This window comes from Capra hircus, chromosome 17, assembly GCF_001704415.2.
Source record: "Capra hircus breed San Clemente chromosome 17, ASM170441v1, whole genome shotgun sequence".
In the NCBI taxonomy this organism is placed as follows: Eukaryota; Metazoa; Chordata; class Mammalia; order Artiodactyla; family Bovidae; genus Capra; species Capra hircus.
The window spans coordinates 20271001-20282804 of NC_030824.1; the positions used below are offsets into that span (position 1 = coordinate 20271001).

Here is an 11804-nt window from a genome sequence, read left to right on the forward strand (position 1 = left end):
CAGGGGGTTCCCAGTGCAGGGAGCCCAGATTCAATCCCCGGTCAGGGAACTAGTTTCCACAAGCCACAACTAAGAGTTTGCATGCCGAAACTAAAAAAGACTCCGCACGCTGCAACTAAAAAAAAAAAAAAAAGATCCTGCAGGCCAAAATTAAGACCTGGCCCAGACAAATTGATTAATTATTTAAAAAAGAAGTATGAACTTCATAGATAAAGCATGCTTCCCCCCACCACACCCCCAACTCCCTGAGTAACCACTTTTGTCAGTCTGGTGCACCCTTCCACATCTTTTTCTGTGCTTTTACATGCACTGATAGAAATCTAGTGAAAATACAGAGTTTCGTGGAGTGCGTTTGGTTTTTTTTTAACATAAAGAACCTTATAGCTTTTTTTCCGTTAGTCACGTGTTCGTCCGCTTTGCTTTTCTGTGCCCAAATATATAAAGATTTAGTTCTTTCTCTCTAATCTCTGCCCTGAAATCCACTGGATAAAAGACTTCTGCATTCCTTCCTATTCTCCTATTGAAGTGTAGACCCAGATTTGTGGTCAGGATTCCTGACCATTACTGCCATGAGCTGTGTGAACCCTGACATGTCTCTGGGCTTTGTATGCCTCAGTTTCCTTATCTGTAGGAGGGAAAAACACCACAACAGCTTACAAGAGTGTGATAACCTTCAAATGAGAAAACGGGTACATCCAGGGCGGTGCGACACACATGTCATCACCTTTGTACTTCATCATCTTGACAGGAAGCAAACTAGATCTGATTCCTGCCTCAGAGCTGAAGACACAATCCCTGGCTCAGAGGTGAAGTAACTGGCCTGAGGTCCCCAGCAAGCAAAGGGCACTGCCAGGGCTGCAAACCCTGAGCTCTGGAAACTGACACCAGTTTCAAAATGGGTGCAACCCCATCAGCAACCTGAGAAACGTAAATTACACGCATCAGATTAACCCGCCAAAATTATTCAAGATGCTAATAAATTGGTCGTCACCAATAATGGCAGAGATGTGGGGGAGTGAGTAGTTTCATACTCTGGATGGAATTATAAATGCTCTTGATCTTCAGAGGGGTCATTAGGCTGTGACCAAATTCAAAACGGACAGACCTTCTGGTCTAGAGGCTTCCCTTCTAGAAATGCACCCAGTGGAAGTGGTTATCCACGTACACAGAAAGGCATGTATGAGAAAATTATCAGTCAATGGAGAAACAGGTAAGTAAGTGTACAGTATTCAAAGAAATACTATGCAACAGTGAAAATGTGACAGATATGGAAAATTTTTCAAATGATATCTGTGAATTGAAAAGCAAACTGCAGGCTGTTTAGACATAGTATAGTTCAATACATGTAAGTATATATTATGTCTATATGTCTATGTCTAAATACACATCCATGATGTGTATCTCTATAAAAGTCTTCTTACGAAGATAATCTTGGACGATGGTGGTACTATCGAGACGGGGAATAAATGAGCGGGGGGAGAGGCCCTGTTTTCCCTCAACTTGAATTTTTTTTTTACAAACAAGAATGCATGTCCTGGGGTTTCCCTGGTGGCTCAGTGATAAAGACTCCACCTGCTAATGGCAGAGACACAATTTCGACCCCTGTTCCAGGAAGATCCCACATGCTGCAGAGCCACTAAGCCCGTGTACCACAGCTACTGAGCCTGTGCTCCAGGGTCCAGGAACCGCAACTACTGAACCCCCATGCCACAACCACTGAAGCCCGAGTGCCCTAGAGCCCCTGCTCCGCAACAAGAGAAGCCACCACAATGAGAAGCCTGTGCCCCGAAAAGAGGAGCCCCTGCTCGCCGCAACTAGAAAGGAGCCCGCACAGCAGTGAAGAGCCAGCACAGCCACAAAACAAATAAATAAAATTATATTTTAAAAAAGAAAAGAAACAGTTTCTCGGTTAAAAAAGAATGCATGTCTTTTATATACATGGACTTCTTTCATTAACCCCAAAGCATAAAACAGTAGAAATCAAAGCACAAGTCCTCCCATTCAAGTTGTATATGGACACGTGCAGCCAAAGCAAACACCAACAGGCCATCCTTTCCTCTCCTAACGTACTACTCACTCAGTCTCCTGAACACAGGCACTCTTCTGACGGAAGGCTCTTGGCCGGAGCATGGCCTGAGCTGTCCAAGAAGCTGGCACAGGCTGGGCTCGCCTCCGTGTCTTCACACCACTCAGCCACAGACCAATCACCTTTGGGATATTTGTGGTAGATGCTGGGTGACTCTCCCTCAAGTTTAAGCCTGGAAATCTTAGCTCCGGGACAACTGAGGACAGTGGCGCTTTCCTCTCTGGAAGCCCAGAGGAGGAATGAGAAATTAGGTAGGGCATGCATGTGCGCATGTACACTCACACACACACACACACACACACCCTTCTGACTTGCCATAAAAAGAAAACACCTGCATTAAGTCCAAGAAGGACTGGGTTGACAAGATTCTTCATCAACTATAAATTCCACTCATCCCCATCCCGCCGCCCCCAAGGCAAGAGGCTATTTGCACAGGATAACGACAGGGTTCACCATGCGTACAGCACACGAGAGACCATCCCTCCATGATGCACATCCCTCCATGACACAGCACAGAAACTACAAAATCGGCAAGGCATTTACAGCCGGCTTTCACTGAGATTAAGCTCTCACAGCTACATTTTTTTTTTTTCTTACAGCTACTTTGAAAAGCAAAGCAAAAACACCCATTGGCCACCATGGGATAAAAAGACGCAGTTCTGTTGCTCTGAGGTCTCCCCACAAAACCTTTTCCCGCCACTTCACAGGCAAAATTAAAAAACCATTAAGAGGAACTAGGAACTCAGTTCACCATTGGCCAGGACCTCCCTGCAATCAGATTACAGGACTTAATGGGACAAGATTTGAGAACAAAACAAAGGACATGGTGTGGCCAGTATGACTCAGACAACCACTTGCCCAGAGATTTCAAGAAAAACCATTTTTAAAGCCAAAAAAATGGCAGCCGGGTCTACGCAGATACAGCCTTCATTCATTCATTCATCTCTCAAGCATCTTGCATTGGGCATGGGGCATGGACATGAAATGTGACCCAGTCCTTAAAGCAGGGGGAAAGAGCAATCAATTAGCAAGTGACAAGAGCCACATCTTTATCCCAGCTCTGCATCTCGGTTGTATCTGGGAGGCACCAAGGTAAGCCTCAGTTTCCCCTCTGAGCCCTGGAGGTGCTGTAGCCTTGGCCTCAAAGCTCTGAATGCTTTTAGCTCGAATGTGATACTTGGGAATCTGCCTGTCCTTCAGTAACTCCAGGCTCATTCAAACAGGCTGCCCAGACACCCAGGGCAGAGTTTGCTGGTCTGAAGGCCAGCTGACAGCCTTAATTTGTCTCCCTGGTTGAAAGGGCAGTAGTGTATAAGGTTAGGATCAGAGGAAAACTCTCAGGCTGTGGGCTCCTGAAGGACCCTGTTTATGCAGCCTTGGGCTTATTCCTGCCCATGCGTAGATCTGGGGAGTAAAGCAGCTTATCACTGCCAATCTGCATCAGGAAGGCAGCCGCAGGGGAGGAGAGGGCAACCCATTCTGCCTTTAAGACGGGGTCTGCATGGGGAGGTTTTGGAAGCAGGAACAAGTGGCGGCCTGGGCACCCATGTGAGCCTCACATGCACATGCTTGGAGGGTTCCTGTCCGCCTGCGCTCAGGGGAAGCAAGCAAAGTGCAGTGCCAGTTCTACCAGACACCGTCAGAGGCTGCTGTACGGTAGGCAAGCATGGAGTCTGCCCCTCGGCTTCTCCTGGCGGCATCAGAAACACGAGCACACTCCACGCCCGCCTTGGACCCCTCACCTTCAGGTGAGGTCAGGCTCCCAGGTGGTCTCTCCTTCAGGCTTCCCCAACCCCAGCCCAGTGCCTTCAGCAGAAGGCCCTGGGGGCCCTCCTTGGCCCCCAAACTCAGCCTGCGTCCTGAGTCGGGGAGGTTCCTGGGAAAGATGGCCAACTGGCTTGCCACATGCCCTCTGGTCTCTCCGGTGCTCAGGGGCCCGGGCCCAGGGCACGCGGATCCCGGCACCGGGTTGCCAGCCAGCCGGCTGCGCGCCTGGCCTTTCCGGGCGCCCAACGCCCTCCAGCCTCGGACGGTATCCCGCGCACGGGTCCCAGGCCAAGCCCCTCACCCACCTTGAGGACCTGCTGCTTGATGATTGAGGGCACCATCACGATCATGATAATGCCCAGCACGGCGAAGAGGAGCCCGATGAAACCCAGCGCCGCGGTCACCCGGCGCGCTCTAGAGAGGTTGCCCATGTCTGCGCGCCCCGGCGCCCGCGCGGTGCTCGCGGGGTTCCGCGCCTGTGGAGGGACCGAGACGGGGACGGAGGTGATAGAGGCAGCGACTCCGAGGACGAGGCTCGCAGCGCACGGAGGAGCGGCCCGGCAGGTGGCCAGCGGTTTTATGCGCCATCACTGGGGCGGACCGCCCCCCGGGACGCCCTGGGCACCGGGATTCGGGCCGGCGCGGGCGAGCATGGGCGAAGGGGCGGGGCCTAAGTTAGCAAGGGGCGTGTTCGAGGCGGGGCGCGGATCAGACGGTCCGACTGGGGCGGGGCCACCGCCGGGAACCCGGCGCCCTAGCTTCCGTTTCTGGCAGAGGGAGCCCCGGGGCCCTCGTGGCCCGCGTGCAAAGTTGGACCTGGCTCGCCTCCACCTCCTAACCCTTCCCCGCTTCCTCACTCCCACCTGCTCCCCGCTCATCCCTTACCAGGAGCAACTCCATCTTCTCCCTCCTCCGCATCTCTCTCCCCCTCCTCCCGCTGTCTCCCTCCCCCTCCTACTCTCATTTCACCCCTCCTCCCCTCCCACTTCCTCTGTCCTGACCGTCTTCATTGTTGGTATTTAGTAGAAATTTCCCAACTCTTGCAGGAACTCCAGAGTTTCCCCCCCGACCCCGCACCCACCTCTGCGTCCTCAGCTGGCCCCATGCTCCCACTCCCCACCCCACCCCAACCCCACACACACGTGCACACACATTCTATTCCAGCCTCTTTCTGCCTGGAACAAGCCTAGCAGACTCCTGCCTCTGGACTTCATACTCCCCACGACTTGGAATTCTCTCCGCCCCCCACCCGCACCCAGGTATCTGCCCGGCTTCTTCCTTCAGGACTGCTGGGGCCATCTTATCGGAAAGGCCTTCGCAGCCACCCTGTGTGAAACAGAATAGCGTCAGCTCTCCCCTCACCCTTATCAAGGGGCGCCACCAGGCATGTGCCACGTTCATTTGTTCTTGCATTGCAACCATCGCCAAGCCCTAAAATGCTACGGGGCAGAAGCTTTGTCTCTCTGCCCCCGCCCTCCCCTTCTCAGTAGCTTGAACGCTGCCTGGCTAGGAATGTCTGCTCACAAGGAACATTTTAGAATGAAGCAGTGAGGAGCCTTCTGGGAGCCAGGTTCTGTGCTAAGAGCCTTGCCCACACCGACTCCATTTTGCAGATAAGGAAACAGGCACAGCGGGTTAGGTCAACAAATCCAAGTGTCTGCTTTCTAATGAACAGGAAGACAGAGGATGGGCAAGTGAGGAAATGAATGATGGATTACTGACACCCCCCCAAAATAGTAAAACATGGGCATGTGCCCCCCTGCAGTCCTCCATAAGGCCCCCCGACCCTGCACTGAGTCCTGGATCCCTGATGTCAGTCAGTCCCCTCATTGTCTAGTTGGGGTCACGCAGGGATCCCCAACACATGAGTAAGGCAGCCCAGTCCCTGAGGGCTCAGAATGAAATTCTTCTTCAACCCTGGCAGGAAGCAGCCTTCTTCCACGCCCATCCTTAAGCAACAGCTTGGCCTGAGTCAGTATGTATCAAGCAGCTGCTGTGACTGCCTTGCCTACCACTGTCTTCTCCCCAACATTGTCCAGGTTACCAGGACCAGAGACCTAACCCCCGACCTAGATCAGGGTGGCTGGGGCAGAGGTGACTGGATCAGGTGGCTATAGTGTCAGATGGGGACAGGCTCCAAGAAGTCCTTACTCCGGGGTTTCCTACGCTAGGGTCCTGGGAAAAGTGGCTTGGCCCTTTCTGCACCTCAGTTCCTTCACCTATCAAATGAAAATAAGAAGAGCCTCTCTCTAGGGTTTCCTTGGCAGTCCAGTGGTTAAGACTGCATGTTCCAGTGCAGGGGGGTGTGAGTTCGATCCCTGGTGGGGGAACTAAGATCCTATATGCCTCCCGACCAAAACATAAAACAGAAACAATATTGTAACAAATCCAATAAAGACTTTAAAAATGGTCCATATCAAAAGAATACTAAATACATAAAGAAAAATAAAAGCCTGTCTTCAAGGGCTGTTGTGAGGATTAAATGAGTGGGAAGATGTAACAGGACATAGAACAGTGCCCCGGGATGAAAGCACCATAAAGCTAACTATTCTTGTTATTGCTGCCCTGAGGTCTGAGCTGTCCTGGCTTCTGCCCACCTTTTTGCCTGCATCTCCCAACCTCACCAGCTTGTTCTCTGTACCCTAGGCTCCTGGCCCTTCTTTCTGTTCCTTAAACAGCTTGTTCCAGACACAGGGCGTTTGCATATGCTATTCCCTCTGCCTGCCCTTGCCCAGGTGTGACTCTTTCTCCTCCAGGTTTCACTTCAAACCTCACTCCTTAAAGAGACCTTCACTGTCGAATCTGTCCAAAATGAAAGTCCCAACCCACCAGTCACTCTTTTTTTTAAATTAATTTTTATTGAAGTATAGCTGCTTTACAATGTTGTGCTGGTTTCTACTGAACAGCACTGTCAATCAGCCGTACATATACGTATATCCCTTCTTTTCTGGATTTCCTTCCCATGTAGGTTTACCATCACTCTATCAACTCACCCCATTTTATCTGAAATTGTCTTCTTCATTTATTTGTTTGCCTCTTTCTCTCTCCAGCTCCCAAGAGAGACAAACTGGCCTGTTTTTGCTCATGGATGTATCCCCGGCACCTGGAACAATGACTGACATCTCGTACATACTCATTAAAGGCTTTAAATAATTACTTCTTTAATTAATCGACCAATTCATTAATTAGTTAATATACTTGCCTTGAATTCTTTAAGGCCTTCAGCGCCCATCGGCTCTGGGGATTGCCTTATGTTTGCTGATTTTTGGAATTCTTGGAAATTAACTAATTAAGTACAATCTGGGATCTGTCCTCATCCTGACACCACCCTCTTCTTTGATACCCAGCTTCCCTCAGCAAGGACTGACTCGCCTTGACCATCTCACCCTATCTAACTTTCAAATCTTCAAGGTCCAAATGTACGTGACGCTTACCCAAGAGAGCCCCCAAGGCCGCAGCAAGAGTGTTTTCATGTCACGCCACACTGTCACTTGACAAGAGAAAGACAGAGATGAAAGGATATCTGAGACACGTGACCAGCCATGACCTTGCTAGGGGGTAGTCACATCCGATGGGGGGAGGTGGGCAGTGACCTAAGAAGTTGGAGAAAAGATGTTCCATCATGTTTCAGGGAAAAGCTTTGCCAGGACAAGGCAAGACAAAGATGCAAGAGAAAAAGAAAGATAAAAGACAGTACAATATTATCAATCCTGAATATTCACTGGAAGGACTGATGCTGAAGCTGAAGCTCCAGTGCTTTGGCCACCTGATACAAAGAGCCGACTCACTGGAAAAGACCTGGATGCTGGGAAAGATTGAAGGCAGGAGAAGAGGGTGACAGAGGAGGAGATGGTTGGATGGCAACATCAACTCGATGGAGATGAGTTTAAGCAAGCTCTGGGAGATGGTGAAGGACAGGGAAGCCTGGTGTGCTGAAGTCCATGGGGTTGCAAAGAGTTGGACATGACAGCAACTGAAAAACAGCAACAAAAGATAATCAACGTCAATTTTGGAGACATCCTGTAAACACCAAGTCAGACGATGTTCCTCCTTAGCTCAAAATCCCCTCATGAGGAAAAGACAGTTGGTGAGGGTGTCGACAAAGACATGGAGAAATTGAGACTCTCATACACTGCCTGTGGGATTGTGAAATGGCCCAGCCACTGTGGAGAAGAGTCTGGAAATAGCTCCTCAAAAGACTAAGTACAGGACTTCCCTAGTGGTTAAGAATCTGCCTGCCAATGCAGGGGACCAGGGTTTATTCCCTGGTCCAGGTGGATTCCACATACCTCAGGGCAACTAAGCCCATGGACCACAACTACTGAGCCTATGCCCTAGAGCCCAGGAACTGCAACTACTGAAATCCATGTGCCCTAGAGCCTGTGCTCCGCAACAAGAGAAACCACCACAATAAGCCTGTGCACCACAACTAGAGAGTAGCCCCCATTCGCTGCAATGAGAGGAACTTTGAGTGCAGCAATGAAGACTTAGCACTGCCAAAACATAAATTAATTAGTTTTCTAATAAAAAACTAAACACAGAATTACCATAAGTCCCCATTGTTCCTCTGCTGGGGATACACAAGAGAAATGAAAACTGTGTCCACACAAAAATTTGCACACATCAGCACTATTCACAATAGCTGAAAAATGGAAACAACCCAAATATCCCCCAGCTGATGCATAAATAAATAAAATATGAAATACCCCACAATGAAATACTAGCATTAAATAATGAAGTGCTGATACAGGCAGCAACATGGAATGAGTTTGGAAACATTACCCCAAGTGAAAGTGGCAGTTACTAAAGACCATGTACTTTGTGATTCCATTTCAGTGAAATGCCCAGGGTAGGCAAATCCATAGAGACAGAAAGCAGATTGGTGTTTGCCTACGCTTGCAGGGGAGGGGAGGTAGGGGCAGAAAAAAACCAGGAGTGACTACTAAGGATTCTTTTCGGGGTAATAGAACATTCTAGAATTGATTGTGGGGCTGGTGTACAGCTGTGTGAATACTAAATTCATTGAAGTGTACACTTTCAATGAGTGAGTTGGAACTATAGCATCATTGAAGTATATGTCAATAAAGCTGTTACAAAGCAAACAACAACAGAACTTTCCTACATTTCCCACCTCACTCAGAGTAAATGTCAAAGTCCTTATCACAGCCCACAAGCTTACCCTCATCTCCCTGACCTCGCTTTCCCCTCTCCCTCAGCACAGACAAATAAATAAATAAATAAACCTACCTCTGCACCTGGGCTTCCCAGGTGGCGCTAAGGGTAAAGAACCTGCTTCCCAATGCAGGAGACTAAGAGACTCATGTTCGATCCTTGGGTGGGGAAGATCCCCTAGAGGAGGGCATGGCGGCCCACTCCAGTATTCTTGCCTGGAGAATCCCATGGACAGAGGAACCTGGCCAGCTACAGTCCATGGGGTCACAAAGAGTCTGACAGGACTGAAGCAGCTTAGCACACACGCACACACCTCTGCAGCCAGATTGCATAGCTGGTTGGCTTTGGGCAAGTCACTTAACCTCTCTGTGCCCTGGCTTCTTCCTTATTTAGGCAGTACAGATCATCTCAACAGTGCCCACTGCCTGGTGTGAGTGGGCATCCTGGTCACATGCTTAACACAGTGCCAGCAATACAGGGAATCAACACTCCGTGCAGGCTGTCACATGTTGTCTGCTCCACCCCAGCCCAGGTAGAATCATTAGCCCCCAGAGCAAAGCATGAGAAGTGTTTCTGGGAAGCTGAATGACTTGATTCAGAGAATCATAGCCAGTGAGTGGCAGAGCCGGGATGGAACAAAGTTGCTTGGCTCCAGAGCCTAGATGTGAATTACTACTCTCTTAGCTGAAGAAAGAGTGGAGAGAGGGAAAAGAGGAAGTAGCTGGGTAGATGGTGGGAAGAGTGAGAGAAAGCACAGAGAAGAAAGAAAAAGCCAACCAGGAAGCAAAAGCTATCACTTTAGGCCACATCTGGAGCCTATGTCACTGCAGCACGTGGGATCTTCTTTGCAGGATGGGGACTCTCAGTGGCAGCACATGGGATCTAGCTGCCTGACCAGAGGTCGAGCCCCCGGGGGCATCCTTCATTGGGAGTGTGGAGTCTTAGCCACTGGACCATTAGGGCAGTCTATCACTCAGCTGATGAATACCTACTGTGAACACCTATTATGTGTCGGTCACTCTGTTAGTGACTAGGGACCCAGCAATGAACATGACAAAGCTCCCTGGCCTTGTGGATCTTCTGTTCCAGGAGACAAGCAAGATCAGTAAACGGTAAGCATAATCACTGGCAATTATATGACATGCCAGGGCTGCACTAGTCAATATGATCACCATTGACCATGCGTGGTGACAGGGCACTCAAAATCATGCTTGCCCCAAGTGAGAGTTGCTATGTCCTTCATACACGCCAGGTTTCAAAGACTTACTGTGAAAGAAAGATCACAAAATATCTCAATATTTTTACAGTGATTACACAGTGAAATGATAACATTGAGATATGTTGGGCTAGATAAAAATATATTATAAAAATGAATTTTGCCTGTTTCTTTTTCCTTTTTAAAATGCAGCTACTGGAATTCCCTAGCAGTCCAGTAGTCAGGACTCTGAGCTCACACTGCTGAGGCCCAGGTTTGATCCTTGGTCAAGGAACGAAGATCTCCCAGGCTGCACAGCATGGACAATATATATATACACACATATATATGCAGCTACTAAAATTTTTTAAAATTTCTTTTCTGTTGTACTGAACTGTATTAGTGCATGATACGTGCTTTAGAAGGAAAAATACAGGATAAGTGCTCCCAGTGGGGAGGGTTGCAATTTAAAGGGAAGTGGTTGGGGGAGGACCTCTGTGAGATGACATTTGAGCAAAGACTTAAAGGGAGTGCAGGAACAAGCCATGTAGATATCTGGGGAAATGTTTTTTCAGGCCCTGGCAACAGTCAGTGCAAAGGTCCTGAGAAAGAAGTGTGTCTGGATAGATTTTCCTTAAGGTGCTGATTTCTCATGTTGTTGCAAATGACTTCTTAGGAGCTGTTTCTCTTCAGTAGGTGAAAATGACCCTTGCATTTTGTTTTTTACAATCAAAAAACACTTATTTAGAATTTAGGAAAGTAGATTATTATTGTATTTATCAATACAATAGGGCTGCAGGAATAGCAAACTGAAAAAACAAAGGAGGAAAGACCCAGTTTAATTAAGTAACGGTGGCAGAGGGTAGTGGGGGACAAGTCATTAAATGAATAACAAAACAGTTGAGCTTCATGGAAGAATTCCCTTTTTCTAGGGCCCACGCTCTTGTGATTCCTGCTCTCTGTGTCTAATGAACACATCTGCTGTGTTTTGTTTTGATTTTTGCGGCCGCACTACCCCCACCAGGGATCAAACCCGTGCCCCCTGCCATGGAAACTCAGATCCTTAACCACTGGACTGCTAGGGAAGTCCCACACCTGCTGTGTTTAAACCAGCAGGAGATACAGTGATCGTGTTTACAGACTCCCCATGCAACAGTGCGCTCTTCAGAAGTAGTAGACGCCTGGTTGGCTTGACATCCTATGAGAGGATCCACAACATGGTTCCTGCTGGTGGCACGGTTACCAACCACAATAACCCAGGCTCAGGCACTCCCACCTTCCCCTTTTGCACTTCAAAGTGTTTCTTGCCCAAGCTGATGCTGGTGTCACCCTGGGTATTCACATCCTTCACTGACACCATTTTGGAAACACACAGACTCATGCAATTGTATGAATATTAATATTAGTGGAGGTCTCCAAACCACTGCCCCCCACATCCCCTAGGAGACTCAGTCAAGCCCCACTTCCTGCAGAATCACCCACCACCTTGGGCATCTCCAGACACCTTCCTTCTCAAAGAGCTGGCAGTTGAACTTCACCTTTGCCCCTGCCTCTCAGCACTTGAGGCATGCCTCCCTGGCAAGA

The 11804-nt window shown here is 48.9% G+C and overlaps 1 protein-coding gene and 1 long non-coding RNA gene across 4 annotated transcripts in view; one reads left to right on the top strand and one right to left on the bottom strand.

Annotated features, from left to right (window-relative positions):
- SCARB1 (scavenger receptor class B member 1) overlaps positions 1 to 4515 on the bottom strand; it is a 93523-nt gene extending 89008 nt beyond the window's left edge. The window contains exon 1 of one of the 3 annotated variants that reach the window (XM_018061401.1): positions 4159 to 4514. In XM_018061401.1, coding sequence (XP_017916890.1) covers positions 4159 to 4284 — 126 coding nt within the window. In that variant the 5' untranslated portion in view covers positions 4285 to 4514. Of the gene's footprint in view, positions 1 to 4158 lie in introns of all 3 variants that reach the window. The other 2 variants (XM_018061403.1, XM_018061402.1) reach the window with 2 other exon arrangements.
- On the top strand, positions 5031 to 7018 carry LOC108637885. The gene is made up of 2 exons (XR_001919396.1): positions 5031 to 5112; positions 6904 to 7018. It is a non-coding gene; the product is annotated as an uncharacterized LOC108637885 (long non-coding RNA).